Source organism: Meriones unguiculatus, chromosome 7 (assembly GCF_030254825.1).
Source record: "Meriones unguiculatus strain TT.TT164.6M chromosome 7, Bangor_MerUng_6.1, whole genome shotgun sequence".
NCBI lineage: Eukaryota > Metazoa > Chordata > Mammalia > Rodentia > Muridae > Meriones > Meriones unguiculatus.
In genome coordinates, this window is record NC_083355.1 from 81143456 (window position 1) to 81164412 (window position 20957).

The 20957-nt window shown below is 44.5% G+C and overlaps 2 protein-coding genes across 4 annotated transcripts in view; one reads left to right on the forward strand and one right to left on the reverse strand.

Annotated features, from left to right (window-relative positions):
- Window positions 1–3859: 3859 nt before the first annotated feature.
- On the reverse strand, window positions 3860–11188 carry LOC132655252 (uncharacterized protein C11orf96 homolog). Of its 3 annotated transcripts, none has more exons than XM_060387657.1 (3): window positions 10567–11188; window positions 8218–8298; window positions 3860–6843 (listed from the first exon to the last, which is right to left on the reverse strand). In XM_060387657.1, exons 1-3 carry the CDS (start codon window positions 11027–11029, stop codon window positions 6827–6829), a joined length of 561 nt encoding a protein of 186 aa, XP_060243640.1. In that variant the 5' UTR covers window positions 11030–11188; the 3' UTR covers window positions 3860–6826. The 3 variants fall into 3 exon arrangements, with proteins under 3 accessions (XP_060243640.1, XP_060243638.1, XP_060243637.1); XM_060387655.1 differs by lacking the exon at window positions 3860–6843 and adding an exon at window positions 6956–7378; XM_060387654.1 differs by lacking the exon at window positions 3860–6843 and adding an exon at window positions 6956–7412.
- Syt16 (synaptotagmin 16) overlaps window positions 10752–20957 on the forward strand; it is a 248944-nt gene continuing 238738 nt past the window's right edge. Inside the window, exon 1 of the mRNA XM_060387653.1 lies at window positions 10752–10879. Coding sequence (XP_060243636.1) covers window positions 10867–10879 — 13 coding nt within the window. The 5' untranslated portion in view covers window positions 10752–10866. The remainder of the gene's footprint in view (window positions 10880–20957) is intronic.

A 20957-nucleotide genomic window follows, 5' to 3' on the forward strand; every position in this document is an offset into this window, starting at 1 on the left:
TACTTTTCATCATCAGAATCGAAAATCCATGTTTACTTAAATCATTGGTTGGGCCAAACTTGTGGTTCATTTAACAGCTGAAGGGAACCCTCATTTCCTTGTGTTGATTTTAATTAGATAGAATCCATACCCTCTTCTCAGCCTACCTTGGGTATAGAGAAAAGATTGATATCTCCATCTATGTGTCTACCTATTTAACTATCCCTTGAGAAAATACCTAACAATGAACTTTTTGCACTGAAAATTGCTTGTATTTTTCCTAGGTTAGCTTAGGAAAATAACCATAGTTACTAATGCCTTCGTTACCCTTCATTCTTGAATTAAATTACAGTTTGAAGAAGGCTTACTTTTTAAATGGCTTGGAAAGAACTCTGTGGGTGTTAAACTATTCACATTTTCATTTATCTTTTAAACGACTGTAGTAATTTTCATTGCACATTTTTCTTATTCTCTGTGTTAATGCAAATGTCAAAGCCCAGACTTGAGGTTGTATAATCGCTTTTATGTGATATTTTTAAATGCCTGAATTATTCATTCTGTGCTGTGTATTACAGGTCTGAATTTTTATTTTAAGAGACGTTCGAGCAGGCTCTTTTCAGCTGCAAGAAACAAAAGCATACTCCCACTATCTTAAATGCCGGAAGCTTGCTGGAAGATGACGGATAAGTAAGTAAGGCACCCCATCAAAGACTTCCTCAAGGACTTGGAGAGTAGCTGTCAGCCTCTTTTATACCAAATGATGCTCTTAAAAATAGCATAGTGATCCCTGTCCGTTGTGACCCGTGTACCACAGGGCACAACAGGTGACAGAGAAGGACCCATCTGCGGAGGCTTTCCTCAGAAAAGGTGAAGGGGCGGGCCTCTACAGTCTCACGGACTTTTCTGTGCAGTCACGGGTTCACAACATGTATTGTCAGCCTTGCAACTTGATGATGCAATCAAGGAGGGGCACAGCCAGGGATGCAGCCATTCCCTTCACAAATAGCCACACTGCACAGAGCTGAAGAACATCAGCTTTCAGGCAGGCTGGGTTTGCTTTGGTGTTCCATGATGCCGGCTGTAATATTTGGGGTTGCAGAAACTATTACCCAGTGTTAGGCTGCCAAGGGCTCCACCACTGAGCGAGTTATACCTAGTCCTTTGTTCTGCCTGCTGAGTTGCCCATGCTGGATTTGTAATTTACAGTGTAGCCCCAGACAAATGTTGAACCTTCTATTGCCTCCCAGCCTGACTATTCCTGTTTTCAACGAACAGGTCTATGTTTATTCACACATAAACCTTCTCCGTTGCTCTTTATTTCTTTGTGAAAGCCAAGCTCTCTTTTCTAGTCTGAAGAAATTAATATTGATTTTTTTTTTTTGAAGCTCAGTACTTTTGCAGACCAGTTTTATCATATTTTGTTTGTCTGAGAGATATTTTCATTCTTTCTTCTGAATGGTGTTTTTGCAAGATTTAAAATTCTAGCTAGACAGCTTTCTCCCTCCTCTCTTTCTGTCAACACTTGTAAGATTTTTTTTTTTTAATCCCATCATCATCAGACTGCATTGTTTCTGATGGGAAATTAGAATTCGTTTCTCTGGAGTCTTTTTTTTTTTTTTTTTTTTTTTGCCTGTGTTATATTTTTATTTATTTTATTTTATTTTTCAGTGCTGGGAACTGAACCCACAGCCTTACATAAGATATGCTTTGCCAGGAATTCCTCCAGTGCCTCTCTGGCTGCCTGCAGTTTGTTGTTCAGCAATTTGATATGCCTCTGGTGTGGTTGGTCTTTCTAACCCATGGTGACTTCTGCACCGGCCTCATTTGCTTCTCCTCCTGTTAATTACTCGGTACTGTCTCAGGGGTCAGATTTTGTTTTCCCCAATGGTGCTTCCTTTCAGAGTGCCTTTGATTTGTCTTTAAGTTCATGATCTTTCCTTCTCTTGTGTTCAATCTGCTTTTGGTTTTCTCTAATAACTTTGAATTTAGGGGCACCAATTTTTAATTCTGATTTTCCCTTTGATTTATTTTCATGGGTTTCCATCATCATTGCAATTACTCATTGGTCAACTTCTCTGGCCCTTTTTCTATAGAGATTTGGCGGGATCGGGGTTGAGACAGGGTCCTTCTCTATATATGAAAAAATGCTGTCCTGGAACTTGCTGTGTAGAACAGTCTATCCAGAAAGAGAGATCCAGCTGGGTTTCTCCTGTGCTGGGTTTAAAGGCGTTTGTCACCATACCGTGTTGGCACTTTTAAAAAAATTTTTATTTTATTTTTATTAATCACAGTTTATTCACTTTGTATCCCAGCTGTAGCCCCATCCCCCATCCCCTCCCAATCCCACCCTCCCTCTCTCTTCTTCTATTCCCCTCCCCCAGTCCAATGATAAGGGAGGTCCCCCTCCCCTTCCATTTGACCCTAGTCTATCAGGTCTCATCAGGACTGGCTTCTTTGTCTTCCTCTGTGGACTGGTAAGGTTGCTCCCCCCTCAAGTGGAGGTGATCAAAGAGCCAGCCTCTGCCATGCAATTGATATATCACTTCATTTGTAAGTATACACAATTAGACATAGTTAACTGAATGTATTATCTCTGTAAATATCAACTGTTTCCCTTCTACTAACAGTTCTTCAAGAATGAACCTTTTGTATTATATTAAAAAATGAAATACCCTGTCTTTTTAAAAGGACCATATGTCTGGAAACCATCTTGTTTGCAATTTGATATGAACAATCAGAATATTTACTTTGTCTTTAGTATATAACAAAATATTGAATTGCCAACAAAGTTACATATATATATATGCTCCTAGTGAATAACTATTATTCTTTCCACATATTTTCTTAGAGTTGCAAATATGATTTAGTCCCATGACTGCAGTCTACAGAGCTAGAACAAATCTCTGTAATGTTTCTGGGTCTGTGCAATTAGGTTTTAATTGCTTCAGAGAGGAAAATGAAAATGTAGAATGACTCCTTGGGGCTGTATTGTCAGAATTCCATTTTGTTTTATTCTTCGGTGGATTTATCTTTTTCCCCCCTTCTGATATTAATGTTTAATAAAAAGAGCAGAGGATCCCAACCATTTGTAGTCTGGGCAACCACAGGAAATGAAACAAGGCAGGTGTGGGCTTCCTGTAAGACCTTGTTGAGCCCAGAACTTGTGGTACCAGAGGGAGGGTCAGAGTTCTATCCATTTAGTTTTTAATTTAATTTTTAATTTTTGCTTTTATTTCTTTTCATTTTTGAGAACTTTGTTAACTGCTGAGATATTTTTGATGGTGTTCTTTGATCTTTTTTTTTTTTTTTTTTGTTAAAAGATTCAAGCATAGTTACCTTACATCCTGTGTCTGATGATTGCATTATCTGAAATTCAGCAAGTCAGCAATGTTGGTCTGTGGTCCTCATCCCTGGTGGTTGGACTTCCCCACTGGTTTCTAATGGGAGCACAGGTTTTCTTGACCTGAATGCTGGCATTTATTTGATGCTTCCCTTTAGAAAGACTTGATGTCTGTGTTTAACTGTACAGCAGAAATACTATTACTTTGGCCCCTCTAAAGTCTCTGTCTCTCTTTTTGTCTTTCTGTCTCTTTGTCTGTTCTTCTCTCTGTGTGTGCATGTGTTTCTCTGTCTCTTTATCTCTCTCTGTGTGTGTCTCTCTCTGTCTCTGTCTTTCTGTCGCTGTCTCTCTCCTGATTGGGTCTCATTTGCAACAGTTCTCAGATCCACTTTTCATTGGTTTCTGCTCCATTTGCTTACTGCCCATTATTCTGGTTTCAGTTCAATCTTTCCTCCCTCCCTCCCTTCTTCCCTTCTCTCTCTCCCTCCCTCCCTCCCTGTGCTCTCCCACTTTCTGTTGAGCACAGGACACCATTAACAATTATTTCAGCAGCAGTTTATACCAAAGGTGCAAAAAAGCTTTTTATTATTTTTCAAACTTTTTTCCCATTAAAATATTTTTAATTATTTCTTCAGGAATTTCATAAAAAGAAGGGCCTTTAAAAGTATCCGCGAAAACTGGCCCAGCAGTTCCCAGCACCTACTGTTCTGGAGGACTCAGCACTCAACCATAGCCCTGGGGGTCCAGTGCCCTCTTCTGGCCCGCATGGGTACTACATGCATGTGGTGCACAAACACTCAAACACAGGTTTTAATGTGATCTGTCACACTGCTGGTCCTAGAAGTCATGGTAGGTAGCAGTTTATCAGAAGAGTGAAAGAAAGGCACATGGGCATTATGTGACTTGCCTCGGACCATGCTGTCAAAGGGAGGCCAGTACTGAAATCTGCAAGTCTGACAGCGCCACCCACACCTCCAACCACTGACCTGGACCAGCAGGCCGTTCTTCAGTGACAGGGTGAGAGGGACCAGTGGAGGAGAGAGAGAAAAAAACTTAGGAAGCTGTGGTCAGGAGCCATGTCTGATGGCAGGCGAGTTTCCTAAGTACAGCATCTTACATACTGTGTTTTTCTTCTTTGTGTGTGGGGGGGTCGGGGGGATGGGAGGAACAGGACAAAGTCATCAGGAAGGTATTCCTGTTACACACAGGGAACACAGGACATTTCAAGTACGTCACAGACCAAACACTTAGGGCTGATACCTACAGCCCTTCAAGGAGGAAAAAAACAGAGCATCCAGGATCCGGACCCTCCCTGAGGGCCGTGGCCCCAGGCCATCACTGGCTTTGCTAAGCACGTACCTAGTTTTAGGCAAGGAATTAAGGTCCTTTTCTATACACCAGGGCCTCAGAGGGCTCTCAGCATACCACACAAGTCCCTAAGATTTGCCAGAAATTAGTTTCATTTGGAGACCAGAAGAGGATCGTAAAGGGAGCCGACAGGCTATGTTCTCGCTTAGAGGTAGGTAGATACCTGTTGATCATTAAGTTTGGAAGGAAGTTTAGAAGGAAATGGCTGCTGCAGAGCCGAGGGAACACAAGTTCAAAGAGGGAGCAGCAGACAGCACCAGCTGTACCCATAAATGGTAACAGTGAGGAGTTTTCCTTTGAATTTTGCAATTAGGAGGTCATGATCTGAGGGCAAATTTTATTGTTTGAGGGCCGAGTGGGAAGTAACACCCAGCCACCGGGAAATGCAGGATGTTCTTTTTAATTGGAATGAAGTATAGGGAGAACCTAGGCCATGAGAGGTGGGCCACGAATGAGGTCAAGAGGTGGACATGTGTAAAGATTTAGAGTCCAGACCTAAGATGAATGAAATAATGGATGAATTCACAGACCACACATTTTCTTCTAGTTTGAAATATGTTAATTTGCAAATTAATATTTTGAAACTTATGATTCCCTTTATAGATAGTTATTTAGGTGTGGGCCACCACACCTGGTAAAGGAACATATTTAATAAGCAGATTATAGTATCCTACTTTTGGCTTCCAGGCCAGTATGTTTCGAGGTATTTGGGGTCTAGGAATCTTCATTTTAAAAAACACTTCCCAGGGGACTTCAGACTAGGTGATTAGAGGTGAATATTTTGGGGAAAACTAGTCTGGGATTGCCTTGAGAAAAACAGGATCATCGGAATGCAGTTCCTGGCCTCTGTACGCATGTTTCTTCTTCTAAGGATGCCCAAAGGCTGCACCTCTGCCTCCAGGTGAGTATCTTCATTCATTTAAGAAATATTTAAGAGATATTTAAGAAATCTCCGTCACTGAAGGTTTGCTCTGAGTGCTGGCATCAAACCTAGGGCTTTACTCATGCTGGCTGACTATTCTGCACGCAGGGTCACACACACACCCAGCCCTTACCTATGTGTGTCAAAAAAAGAGTCGATCCTGTACTTTTTTTTACTATTTCTTGAATGATTGCTATAAAGTGTTTTCGAAGAAAGAGGCTGTTCTTGACTCTATCAAGACATGGAATGCACCGAGCAGTGGTGACTCAACGCCTGTGATCCCAGCACTCGGGAGGCAGAGGCAGGTGGATATCTGTGGGTCTGAGGCCAGCCTGGTCTACAGAGTGAATTTTAGGACAGCCAGGGCTACAAGAGGAACTGTCTCAGGAAAAAACACACAAATGAACAAACAAAACCCCAAAGACATGGAAAGCAAATGCAGAATTTACACACACAAACTTGTGAACAGCAGGACCACCATTTTGGCCTGATTCTGCCACACTCCTTTACCAAAGACTACCCCCTCCTTGCCTCACCTATATTCATGCATATAGATCCCTTAAAACATGTTTTGCCTGTACAGGTTTGTCAGCTAAGAAACATCTTTGTAGGAGAATTATAATCCATTGATGCTCTGGCAAGGTATCACATCCAAAGACCTAGGTTTATGTGATCGGGCTGGAATGCAGACACACTCTGGATTACAATAGTGTCTGACTGGAATACAGACACACCTTTAGCACACATCTGTAATCCAAAACAGGTAAGGTTAATTTGTACAAGGAAACAGCCACGTTTGAAAGAGACATTTAATTGAGGGGCAAAGTGAGGAATCAGAGAAAGATTTGACAGAATGAGTCAGAGATAGGATACACCCAGCTACCATGAGAACAGGACAGGAAAGAGGCAACTTAAGAACAGCGTAGGGAGAGAGATGAGAGTTGTTACTGGGACAGTTGTACAGAGACAGGTTGTAGAGAGAACAAGCTAGACACAGGTGAAGACAGAACAAGCCAGAGAATGAGAAGGAGCCAGAAGATTTAAATCATATTGCCAGAATTAGTCTAAGTCCAGGCACAGCAATTCAGTAAGAAGAGAAGAGAAGAGAAGAGAAGCCAGTTTGAATCAGTCATCTTGGAGAGGAGTTTGGGCCAGAACAGCTGAGTTGAACTGGCCATCTAGAGTTCAGAAGAGCTATAAAGGCTTGGGAACAGCTCTCATCTCATCCGCTCATCTGAGGAAATAAAAACAACATTTACACATCCTGGATGAGGAGACAGACAACCATGACTCTGAGGTTTCCCAGTTTTAGGAAACTGCACCCAGGCCCTTTCACCTAGATGAGAATTGAGCCCTATTAGCCCTTATCCATTCCCAGTATGGCTTGCAAGGGTTAAACTAGAACAGACTGGTATTTATTACCTAATGGCTATATTTTTAAAAACCCATATGTTTTAGTTACAGCAGTCTGTTATAATTGCATGTTATGGGGTATTTGAGTTTGGTGGCTTAGGCACCATTGCAAAAAGATGAAGACATTTAATGAAAGTTAAAAGTAAGTTATTTAAATTATTTTTATTTTACATGTATGGGTGTTTTGCCTCCATGCATGTCTGCACACGGAGACCAGAATAGGGCGCAGGAGCCTCTGGAACTGGAGTTGCAGATGGTTGTACATGTGGGTGCTGAGAACTGAACCCCAATCTGTTGGAAGACTTGCCAGTGCTCTTCACCCGCTGAGCCATCTCACCAGCCCCCGAAAGGCAGTTCTTACAAAGGAAATAATCAAGCCTTGTTCTCTTCCTGTGTCAGATAAAATGCTAGCGGCTAATAGGAGCCACACACAAATAATATAAAATAGCTCTATTGTCACGGACTGTCACAGATAGGTGATGGCTGTCAATCATCACAAGCACATTCACTCTGCAGTGGCCGTAGCCCTCTGCCCTTCACCGGTCCATATGAGAGACCTGTCGCGCTCGGTTGAGCTGAACATAAGCAATGTGTGTGGTGGTGACATCTGAACTCCAACTCAGAATCCTGCCTTCACCAAATTACCCTAGCAAGAATGTTTATTTAGAGACAGGCTCTCGCTGTGTAGGTCTCGCTGCCCTGGAACTCGCTACGTAGACCAGACTGGCCTGAAACTTTCCGAGAGCCTCTCGTCTCTGCAGCCAGTGGGTGTGCGCCCGGCGAGGCAGCAATGACATTTTAAATACAAATACTTGGCCCTCCCCTTCCTTTGTCCTAATCCCGTTGCATAGCCCCCTCCACCCTGCCAGTCTGTCCTCCCACTTGTCACTTTCAAGGTCTTCAGGCTCTGGCCTCCTCAGTTTTCTCTCTGCCCCTGCTCATTTCCACGGTGACCCCTCTCAGCCTTCCAACTCCCTGAGTTCTGTGGTCGGCTCCTTCAGGGGCACTGAGTGAGACTTTGTAACCCTGTGCTTCTATTCCCCACTCCTAAGGGCTGCCTGGCCCCCTCAGCTCCAAGTCTAGGACAGCTGTCACTGCTGGCTAGACGTTCTTCCCAAGCTAGCTAACCTTTTCATTTTCTCATTTTCTCTCCTTGTACCAACACAGAGGGTTTAAACTCTTTTTTCAGTCTCACCTGTGTGCTCATCCTCCTGGTTTGTCTTTTCAGCCTGAGGGAGCTGGGGGGAGTGGGGCAGTGAGGCACTTCTGGATGTTCCTGTAAGGGAAGGGCATTTCTAGAGATGATTGTGGCGTGAGGACTCTGTCTTAGTGCATTAATCACTTCCTGGACTCACAAACGGTGACATTTGGAGGCTGTGATACGTGGGATGTTGGGGCCTCATTGTAGGAAGTAGGTCATAGAGGAGGTGTTCGTTGGGGCCAGCTCTTGCCCTGCCCTCTAATTATATTCTTCTTTACTTTGCTCCCTAGTCATAGTCTCATTCATTCTCTCTCTCCCACTCCACTTCTCCCTCCCTTTTCCTCCTCCCTTTATAAGCACACCAGAACCCAAGCTCAGCATTGGCTGTGGCTTTCATGCTTGTGTGATTTCACTTATCAGGTGAGTCTCCCACCTCTAGCCAGATTTTGGAATTTATACTCTTAAAGTTTATTTATTTATTTATTTATTTATTTATTTATTATTTTACCTATATATGACTTTTCCCTGTATATTTGTATGTGCCTCAAAAGGCCATGTCCACAGCGACCTTCGGCAGCAGGCAGCCTGTGGATGCGTGGTGGATACCGCTGTAGACAGAACAGTCATACCTTGATGAGGACAGGCGGTACCCAATGCCTCTGGAGACAGCCCCGTGATACCCAGTGCTTACCCCCCAAACTTGTGTATAACCTCCTGGGGGAGAAGGAGCTACCTCAGACAAACCTGGATTCATGGAACTGACCCTGAAGTGAATGAAATCAAGCTTCCTAACAATAGGTGGAATGGGCACTTGGGTAGGAAGGCAAATCTGATTATCTGTGAACAAACCATTTCTTTTTTTTCTTGAACTATTTGGATGCGTAGATTATCTTGTAGAATAACCATTTTCCTTAAAACAATAAATCTCACGTCACTCCGCTCTCTTGACACCCTCTTCGTTCATTTACTGCCAAGCCTTCTGGGAGCCTGTCATACTTGGGGCCTCCCCATCTTTGAAGTCCACTAGCTGACATTTGTGAAACACAGGCTGGGTCACTGTTATCCCTCTTATAATTTGGAAAAGCGCTTTGACTAATGAGGTAAAGGGCTTCATTAATGCTCTACCCCTTTGGGCCAAATCTACCTCCCCACCTTGCCCCTCAAAAGATCTTAACTTCAAGGCTTGTGAACTTCAAACAAGTCCATACTTCCTGAGTCATTTTTAATGCTCTTTTTCCTTTTCCCCACTCAGCCTGTTTCAAGGTTTTGTTGAGTTGTTTGTTTGGTGGCCTACCATGGAAGGTCTGAGACACGAGCCTAGTGCCTGTGCTTCTGTAAGCGTGCTTGAGAATCAAGCTATAAACAGATCGGAAGGACAGTCCCAAGGCAGCAGTAGAGAATGTGGATGTGGTTCACCCTGCAATGTGGACACCTCACCTGCCCCGGGTGGACCAGTCAGAGAGGACTCCTTTGTTGTCCTTCAGAACCTCCCTTCCCCGACCTACCTGGCCCAATGGCAGCTGTTCCTGACTCTGCCTTACTCCTGAATCTGTTTTTGGTGTTTATGCTTGGGATGATGCCCTCTGGCATCCTTGCTTACTTACTGTTTGTGTTGACTGGGCAGCCTCAAATGGACAAAATGTATCGTGCCTGCAAAACCAACCAACCAGCCAACCAACCAACCAACCAACCAACCAACCAAAAAACCCAAATGGCTTCCTGCATGTACACTTTGGACTATGAGTTTGAGCCACTTGATGCTTTCCCGGTGCTTTGCCATTTGCTACTGTTCCCTAAATATAGCAAGAATCTTTCAGTAGCTGGTTTACAGCCTTCAACAAGACGTACGCGTGCAAACGCCCACAGGTGGACCCGTTTGAAAGTCCTTTTAACCACGATGGCCCTTGAGGCAATACTGAGACTTTCTCATTGAGCCGGTCCTTTAATATAAGTCACCTGACCAGCCTGTGGCCTGGCGCACAATTATCCCACCAGTTAGTCACCCACCCAGTTCAGAACCAATTAGTTAATTGGCCACTTATCCACTCACTCATTAATTTACAGAGGTTTCCAGCTATAGCCATCCATTAACTCACTAATAGGTAGCTGAGAGGCTGCTAAAACACAGGGCTGAGAAGGTGAGAGGAGCCTCACACCCTGAAGGCACACCTGGGTCATCTTTGCTCCTCTCTCCCACCTGTTTCCCTCGCTTTGGTCCTTTCAGCTGGAGCTCAGAGTCGACCTTGCTGAAAGGAAGCACCAGGCCTGGATGAGCTGAAACAGCGAGACAGGAAAAAACAAAAACAAAAAAACCCGAGAGTGCGAATAGGGCGGGCGAGGTACCTGTAGAGGAGCCGGCTAGGTTGCTGGCTGCTTTTCCCTTCGGAGGGATGCTGCTGCGCGGTGGGCAGGGCAGATCCGGCTGCGGGCTGACCAGGCTCGCCTGGGGTGTGGGGATGCCGGCGGGGGCGACCCAGCTGGCAGCCAGCACCGGGCGCGGGGCGGCGCGGCGGGGACGCGCGGCGGGAGCGTCTGTGAGCGTCGCGGCCCCCGAGCGCGCGGGGCCTGCCGAGAGCGCGCGCGGCCGGGCGCGGCGTGGGTACCCCAGCCGCTGGCGGCCGCCCCGCAACCCCTGGCGCGACCATGGCGACTGACAGTAAGTGCGGGTAGGGGGTGTCCCCGGGGAGGCCAAGGCATCCTGGGTGGCAAGTTCTCTTCCCCCACGAGCTCCTGCCTTTGTGCCCGGCTCGCGAGAGCGGCGTCCGGCTACCCCATCTCCGGAGCGGGCCCTTGTCACCATGCCCATCACCTGGTGTTGCCGGGCAACACTGGGAAGGGCTGGAGGTCCGAGGACGGCTCAGGAGGGATGCAGCACCTGAAATCTGAAGGGGACACTTGATGCACGGAGGCGGCAGGGCTGGGCCTCACAGCCCTTCGGGGACTGCCTCCAGGCCCAGAGCCCAGAGCCCTGGGGCGCTGTGAGTTCAAGGTTCTCTTGGAGTTCTGGGTCAGACCGGCACGCCCTCTTCCTGCCGGGTGGCCCCACTGGGCTCTGTTCCCGAGCCCTGAAGCCAGAGACCTTGTCTGGCTGTCATGGTTGGTGAGTGAGAGGGGCGTGCAGGGAGGGAAGGTTGAGATTGAAGGCTGGAAGCATTGTTAGGCTCCCTGCTGGTCTGTGATTGGCACCTCGGAGTCTTTGCTGTTGTTTTTGGGAATTAGGGTTACCGCTAAGAAAACTAATTAGATGTAGCTGGAGCTTGGCCTGTTAGTGGAACCCCAAAAGGAGGGCAGAATGGAGCATGAAGTCACACTTGTCTTAGACTTAGCACTGAAGTCCTCAGTAAACGACATGGCACACAGTAGGTACTGCATTCAGTGAATGTACCATGTGATTACATTTATAAGGCGATTTTGAGAGATGAGAGGAGACAAAGATGGACGGTAAGGGTCAAATTTTCATTATTTTTCTTTTAAATGAATCATTTTCCAGCCAAGAACACACCTTGGATACAATACAAAGATATAATTTTTTTTTTTTTAGCTTAAAAACTATGCCATTTATGTCTCCCAGACACATCAGCAGTGGGATTGTGGTGTTGTCCCCGACCTTAAGAAACCACGATCTGGCTGTTGGATGTGAGGGCGCATGTCAGTCACCCCAGCATTTGAGTGGCTGAGGCAGGAGGATGTCAAGGTACAAAACTCTGTCTCAAAAAAAGTATGTGTATATGGATGTGTGCATACGTGTGTGTTTACATATGTATGACAAGACTGATTTACCCTGTAAAGCAGTGGATAACGTCCTAATGGGGTGCGCACACAGAGTGAAACGGACAAGCGTTTAGCTGGCCTCTGATCTTCCACTTGCCACCATTTTACTCATGTGGAGAAACCACGGTGCCCTCCCTGCTTTTAACAAGGTAGATCAGGGGCTTGGCACTGAATTCACTAACAGAGACCAAGCTTTTTGTTCTCAGTCCTGCTCCTACATACAAAAGTGTTGTCATTTGGGGACAGAGGGACTAGGGAAGAAATAAATAATAGATTTTTAGAGTTTTTTTTTTTTGTATTATTATTAACAAAGTAAGAAATAATTACACTTGGCCTTGTTTGTGGAAATGCTAATTAACAAGTCCCAGAGACACAGAAGTCCTGTCTCGGCTCTTCAGGTAAGGGGAGGACAGGCAGGGGGAACATGCCCAGTGGACGGCCTCGCTGAGATGCATCAAGCCGGAGCACGACCTTGGTGTTAGCTGATTGTTTTTACTCCAAACTTCTGTGTCCCTACATTTTTCCTTGAGGGGGAAACCAGCTGGAAAGCCAGGCAGAGGGCAGCCTGTTTTACTCTAGTCATTCCTGGAAGGGCTCAGCGGGACCTTCTCCATGATTATAGCATGTGAGTACATATACGGGCTTAAAAAAAAAAAAAGTTGGTCGCAAAAAGAATGTGTCAGAGAGAATGCCCCTTTGTCCAGAGAGCTCATAGTCTGAAGGGAAGTTTCCAGAGAAGCAGAGAAGTTGGAATCTCAGTTGGTTTCCCGTAATTTGTTATGGAATGACTGAGCAGCTGGGTTTGCTCTGTTAGTGGTGGTACTCAGAGGTATTTCGAGCTGTGTTTAGTGGAATGGGTATTCTAGATGATTTGCTTGTTGAGCGTGAGGTGTTTTTCTATTTTTTCTTTCCTTTATGACATTTGTTGCATTATTAACACTTTCTGTCAAGGGACTTCATTTTTGAACCACTGTGGTCTGATTTTGGGGGGGGTGCATTTGTATGTGTGCCTGCTTACATATATGTGTGTGGGTGTGGGTAGGTCTGTGTGATATACCTATTATGTGCCTTTAAGAATACATTTTTCTCAGCCAGGTGCTGATGGTGATGGTGCGTGTCTTTATTCCCAGCACTCGGGAGGCAGAGGCAGGCAGATCTCTGAGGTCAAGGCCAGCCTGGTCTACAGACAGAGTTCCAGAACATCCAGGGCTACACAGAGCAACTCTGTCTCAAACCTCACCCCCAAATACAAATAAATAATAAAAGAAAATAAATATTCTCAAGGGGCTAGAGAGACAGATGGCTTTCAGTTAACAGTGCATCCTGCTCCTCCTAAGGACCCAAGTCCAATTTCTAGCATGCATGTTGGGCTGCTCCCAGTCACCTGTAGCTCCAGCTCCAGGATTTCCCACACCCTCTTCCAGATTTCTGAGAGTACTTTCAATCATCTGAAGACACCCCCTCACAGACACAATTAAAAAAAAGTCTTTTAAAAAAGAAAAAAAAGTCATTCAAGGTACAGTCTATAAAAATATGAAATTGTCAAAGAATATGTGAAATATTCTTAAAAAGAAAAAGAGTAAATGTTCAAGGGAGAGCAGACATGTTTCGAGTTTCAAGTTGTTGGAAATACCTAACTAAATTATTCCCCAGAAGTCTTGGGCAGTTTTTGAGTCACTGGGTCTCTAGAGATGTTACTGATAAGTATTTTGTGTCTTAAGGAATTCCTCTGTTCTCCTTGTGTTGTTCCTCCTCTATTGCATGGATGATTGGGAGTCACTTTTGCCTGATCCATTCAGAAGCTGACTGCTGCTAACCCATAGGCGAATCCCAACCGTTTCTTCCCTCTCCAGTTTCCCCCAGCAACCCCCAGCTTCTTTTATTTCCGTCTTTCCAATTCCACCAACAATTTCTACTCCTCTCAGTGTGGAGGGAGGTGAGCGAGCCAGGGTGGGAGGAGGTAAATTCAGGGCCCTAGCAGGAAAACTGGGGTTTGCTGCCAGAGGGGTGCTTGACATGTTTTAGTAGATTGTGAAGATTTTAGAAGAAAGTGGCCTGAGTGAGAACAGACACATTCCTGAATAAAGTTACCTCCAACCTCCGTAATCATTAAGACATTTACAAATGATGGAAACCAAAACTATAGGCAAAGAGTTAGAAAATTACAACCTGCCTGGAAACCTAGAATATTCATGGGTAATGATGTCTTCTGCAGAAAACATACTGTGTCCTCATGAACACCAGCAGCAATCAGTTCAAGCAAGAATCATCTGTGGCTCCTGAACTCGTGTGTAAAAAGGCAAAGAGGAGCAGTATGCTGCTAGTTTTATGTCAACTTGTCACAAGCTAGAGATGTCTTAAAGGAGGCAACCCCAGTGAAGAAAATGGGTCAGTAAGATCTGACTGTAGGGCATTTTCTTAATTAGTGATTGATGGGGAAGGGCCCAGGCCGTTGTGTATAGGCTACTGTAACTGGAATTAGCTGCTTTATGGGTTCTTCTCTTTCCTACCCTTTATTCTACCCTCCCCCACTTTACCTTCTATTACTAGATAGGAGAGAAAGAATAGAGGGGAAAGAGAGATTCTTTGATGAACGAACAGCCATAAGGAAAGCATAAGCAAAATAAATTCTTTTCTCTCTAACTTGATTTTGGTCACGGTGTTTCATTACAACAATGGGAACCCTAAGGCAAACAGAATGCTTAAATTCTTAAAGAATATCCCCACAGATTTCTTGTTAATTATTAAAAAAAAGGGGGGGTGTAAATGGCAGTTTTACACTGGAGGATACATCCTCTTAAATGAAGAAAAGCCACAAGCTGCTATCCTGGTAGAAGTACCGGGAAAAGACAGGGTGCCACTTACCAAATTGTACAACCTGGTTCTAATCCTGAGGAGGTGCCAGATAAACCCCAGCTGAGGCAAGTTTTGCAAATGTTAATGTCACAGGAGACAGCCGAGGCTTTATCCACCTCACCGAAACAGCCAGGGCAATGGAGGGTTTGAGATTAAACCCCGGATCAGGAAGAACAGTGCTGTAGACAACAGTGTTGGGGGACAGTTGGTGAGATTTGACGAAGGATCGTGTTAATGTATGAAGGAAATAGCATCAATGTCAGCTTTCGCAGACTTTGTATTTGTATTGAACTTTAGAAGTGTTTCTTACCAGGGGAAGTTGAAGTACTTAGGAAGAGGGGCATTCGTCTGCAACTAAATCTCCAATGCTTTGGGCAAACACAAGCACATGCATGTATCATATGCACGTCATATGAGCAAGAAAGGGCTAACAGAAGATGTCACTTGGTAAGCCTAGTGGTTCCTTTTTTTCGTGCTTGCAATTTCTCTCAAGTTTTTGGGATGTTGATTTCAGCCATCCTGGCCTAATATTTCATAATTTAATTTTTTGAAAGACTCACGTTTATGGACTCTTAATTTTGGTTTGGCATGATGTTAGCGCTTTGTTATGGAAAATGTCATATGCATTCAAATATAATGGACCCCCATGTACCGGAGCGCCCCCCACCGAATCTTGTGTGTAACTCTCCTAATTTAATACAGGTGTTTTGAAAGCAAGTCCAGAACATGGTTACATTAGCTGTCGCGGCTTCAGCGCCCCGGTGCACACACTTTCTTCCCGGGTTGGGCTCATCACACTGAAGTTAGATGCCAGCCTCTAGGTATGGCTAGTGTCTGTACTAGCAGCAAGAGGTCTGGGGAGGTGTGTTGACTCGGCATCTAAGGGTTGTGCTCAGGTTTCAGCATGCGCATGGCTAAGCCTGAATAGTTACCAGCAGTGGGAAGGAAGGAAAGGGCCGCGAAGTTGTCGGCTCTTGTCTTGTTTTCCAAACCCCTATTTCTGCTTTAAACACCAAGAATGAAATTTCAGAAGAATGCACGGTGTGGAGACAGCATTCTGAGCTGATTAATGCAGTCGATGCTGTAATGACAAACCGTCCTGGAAGCATATCCGGATAAACGCTTCTTCCTACTGTGTGAGCTGAATCCTACTTGTTTTAATTTCTGCTTGGCATTTTGGATTGGTACTTGCACCGACATTTTTTTTTTTCAAGACTGAATTGGCTCTCTAAATGCAAACGAATGTGTCCTACATGTTTCATAACCACAATAGGGGAGCTCTCACAGGAGGACTAGGCCTCCTCCTGAATATGGTGGGTTTGCATTACATTTACTCTTAGGTCATTGTGATGTCATTTAGTCACTAACCGCTCGCTGGTTAGCATCACATATTGACAAACACGCGCCTAAGATTCTACTGGGCAGTGGCTGCTTACACAGTAAACTGGACAATGACTGTTCTTCCCGGGGCGGTGGCTCTCAGCCTTCCTGATGCTGCGACCCCCAACCATAAAGTTATTTTGTCGCTCCTTCATGACTGTCATATTGGCACTGTTATGAATCCTACTGTAAGTATCTGTGTTTTCTGATGCTCCCGGGCCATGCCCTTGAAAGGATCCCCCTTCCCACCAAAGGGGGGTCGATACCTACAGGTGGAGAACCCCTGTGCTATCGGCTGAGGAAGGTATCTGGAATACACTGGGGAGTTCTGCATGGCTACCTCGCTATGGAGAGTGCTGAGCATCTCACGTTAGGGAGCTTACAGCTGTGGATGGATGTCATCCCTTTAAGATAGATTTCTTTTTTTAAAACTGACTTATCGATTTCTAGTTCTTAGCAGCATAGATTTTCATATCATCAGGAGTGTGATATTCTTCGGATCCTAATTTTAGGAATGCAGTAAGCCACACTTGGTAGTTTGACTCACAGTGGAGTGAAGATTAAGATTCACGAAGTGATTTTTATCCAAACCCTATATGAAAACTCCCCTGGTCTATGTCAAGAGAACACGCTGCACACAATCTACCAATCAGGCATCTTAGAAGCCTGGATATTTGAGTGTGATGTGGTGGAAGGAACCTCTCCTTGGATTCAGAGGTGCCTGAGCTATGAACTCTGGCTCTGGCACTCGATGATTTCAGGTAAATTGCCTTCCTAGAGGGCCTTGCTTACTGCATTCCTGGGATGTACAAGAAGCAAAGGAGATGGTGCAAACCTCCTATCACATAGTAGGTGTTAGATAAAAATCATTTTCTTCTTACAAGATAGCTTATAGCTGGTTTCACAATAACAATCCAGAAATAGGGTACCAAGTGATTAATTCTATTATTGTGAAGAATATAAAATGAAGACCAAATGTTCTGTTCAGAAATATAAGACTCCAGAACAAACCACAAATGGTGTTGAGCTCTAGATTTTAAATAGAAGCATTAATCACAGCGTCCTCTTCTCCCATTTTAATTGTTTTGTGTAAGTGTGCTTGTGGCGTGGCCTGTAGGTGTATGCACTTAAGGTGGATGTGCTGAGGGACACAAACACTAGTGGCCTTGAGAAAGTTCACTGTGGGATTCTGAGAGGATCCACACTCTCTGGAAACAGTCTATGCTGATTTGCAGTGGTGATCTCCTTTGGGTTTATGGTCTAGCTTTCTTCTGGGTGTGACTCATGGCTACTGGATGGGTTCTGCCTCAGGGCGCCTCCTCAATTCCATCCCACCTGTCTCCTAAAATCCCCTCCGATGATGTTGGTAAGCACAGGGGATTGTTAATTGTCATGTTATTGAGCATTGCAAAGGCTGTATCTTCTAGGATGTTCTCATATGGTGTTATCCGCTTGATGGTCCTGACAGACGATGGTATAGGTCTTGTTGAGAGCAACCAATCTCTCCTTAGAATCTGGCTGTGGCAGGCCCTGCCTTCACATTCCCAGTTTCTTCCTCCTCCTCTTCCTCTTCTTCCTCCTCTGCCTCATCTCCTCCTCCTTGCCTCCCACTCTCCCTCCTTCTCCCTCCACCCCGCTTCTCTCTTCCAGTCCACGCTTGAACTCTGTATTTCCAGTCTGCTTTCTTCTTTGCTTTTGTGCTTCCTTTGTATTTTGGTAGACACACAGGTACTGTCACCTTGGTTTTGTAGAGTGCCGGTAGCCGGGCTGCCTTCAGCCAGTCCTCCCCTGCCTCTCTATAATGAGCAGTATAGAGCCCAAGTCTCTACCTCTCCACCCCAGAACCCTCCCCTCGCACCACCTATAAAGTACATTGCAATGTGTTTTGCAATTGATCATTTAACACACAAACCACACGCACATGCACACACACTTGACCCACAGAGGAAAGTTTCTTGGGAAGATGGATGCTGTGGTCTTACACAATAGAGGTGCAGCATTGATATTGCCTCATCTCTTTTATAGTTTGTTGTGTAAAGCCACGTGTAGGTATGACTTTCGACTGTAGATGACAGATTGGTGAAGTCTGAAATAATTGCTATTGCCCCAAATTTTTTTTCTTTCTCCTAGGGTTAATGGATGCCAAGGGGCCTCACCAATGTGTGAGGTATTGTGGAGAAGGTAGGATATCGCTTGAAGTTTAAACTATTTTCACCGCGTTTGTTTATTGCATATGATTGCATATGTGTGTGTATGCGCTCATGCCATGGCACACATATTAAGGCCAGAGGACAACTTTTGGGAGTCAGTTCTCTTTTCATTGTGCGGGGCCTGGGAATTGAACGCTGGTTGTCAGGCTTGACAGTAAGAGCATTTACCTACTAAACCATTTTATCGCCCCTACTTAAAGTTTTAATTGCATGATGTATGTGTGTTGCATACTCTTTATTTATTTCAGATTATTGTTCTTAACTTTCTAAGGAGGTGGCAGAGATCTGAACATCAGCCAGTCCCTGACTGCTTCATGATAACTCTGGATGACAGTGTACTACTGACCAAATGCTTTTTATAAACAATTAGTTTTGGCAATGGCAAGGGTGTTTGAACTCAGGGCTTCCCAAGAGTTAGGCAAGCATTCTGTCACTACATGATCCACCCCAGCCCAGTTGATTGAATCCTTTTCAAGGACTGACCTTGAGTTTAGAATATGAACATAAAGAGTTTGGGCGGTAAAACTAACTTGTATTGCCTTTCATAAAACCCTGAAAAACGTTAATTTTGGTTGTGACCACCTGAAAGCTGCTAAGTAGTAAAAGAGATGCAGCCATCTTCAGGAGCTACTTGTGATCAAGGTAAGATTGTTAAAAATTGAGTTAGAACTTGGAGAAAAACATTCTGGACAGTAAATTTAGTGTGGCTCACACTAAATGTGTAAAAAGGGAGAAAATTGACCCTGTTATATTTAAATAGGCCCCTCTTCTCCTCTGGGACCCAAATCATGTGCTTTTTTTTTTTTTTTTCCTTTTGCTTTTGACATCTTTGCCAACTCTCTCATCCAGAAGCTATTGCAAATCCTTCCATACCTTTAAATTTGCATTACTTTTTGGACTTTATTCTTACTTATATGCTCCTTGAGAGAAACAGCTCCCTTTAGGGAGATTTTTTTTTTCAATTTTATCAATTAACAAAAGTAAACATGATGGTTTACAAATGGTGGCTGCTCAAATATTTTCCAAACTCCATTTATTTTTCATAGTAATGAGAGTGGATTTATCTTATCACTCTTGTTTGTTCAAGAGTGCCCCACTAGGGACGTAAATGTTGATGCTCTTCCAGCCAACAGCCAGTACAATGTGTGCTTATATTTTTCTCCACTCGAGAAACATATGGTCAATATTCACCTGTAAAAAGTCACACTAATCACGTCATAAATGCTACACCAGTTGGTGCTTTGACAAATTGCCACAGGCTTGCCTGGGAAGCAGAACACGGTTGAGGCAATGCCGCCATTAGATTGCCCGTAGGTACGTCAGTAGGGCATTTTCTTGATTAGTGACTGAGACAGGAGGAACTGATTCTTTGTGGACAGGCGGTCCTGGCGTGTTGAGAAAGCCATGGGGAGCCAGTCGGTAAGCAGCATTCCCCCATGCTCCTGCCCCAACTTCCATCCGTGATGGAGTGTGACTTGGGCGCTGGAAGATGAATTACACACACCCTTTCCTTCTCAAGTTGCTTTTGGTCACGGGATTTCATCACAGTAATAGAAACCCTAACTAAGACGAACACTTACCTTGACATTCAGCTGAACTAGTCATACACAGCTCAGCTTCCTGATGTCCTCCTGAGGCAAAGTCTTAAAGATGAATTTAAAAAAAAAATAGATTACAAGGGTCTGTTAAATTGTTGCCTATGCTGTACTTCATGTATATCCATCGAATTAAAGCAAATCTGGATGAAGAAAATTCACAGTGATGAAGTTCTTCGGGGACTTTAAAATTTCAAAGTACCAAAGAGGTTTACAACATAAATTTGAGAACCCCTTTCTTCCTGTATGGAAACATGGTTGAAGTAAACATCCTTTCTGCTTCTCGGAAACCTAGACCTGGTTGTCCACACTCATTTGAAAATCGTTGGGAGGCATCTATGATTCAGGAATACATTTTACAGGGGACCCAGCCCTTGTTTTTTGGAGGGGGCAATAGTTTTCCCTACAGATAGATATTCCAACTTCCTGTCTCTAGTTCTCCTTGAAGAGGTTGTGTGCATAAGCCTCACTGTAATATATTGTAAGTCTAGTGGTCCTTTGGGATTAGGATATCCCTTGTGATCACATTTATCCCGAATTATCCTCCCTCACCCCTCTCCTGGTTTTTTCTCTGTGTAATCCTGACTGTCCTGGAACTCACTTTGTAGACCAGGATGGCCTCAAACTCAGAGATCTGTCCACCTATGCCTTCCCAGTGCTGGGATTGAAGTTGTGAGCCTCCACTGCCCAGCCCTGAAGTATTTCTTTACATACCACTTGGAGGTTGTGGAGGCTGAGACTTGAACATAAGAAGAGTTCTGGAGGACAGATGCAGTCCTCGCTGCTTAGTGGCCTTGAAGCTGAACTCTCCCCACCGCCTTTTAGCTAATTCTCTCATTCCTAGTCCTCAGCTTTCTTTTCCTTCTGAGGCAGAGGTGCTCTCCCTGCCTTGTACAGGAGACTGACCACACAAATGTTCATT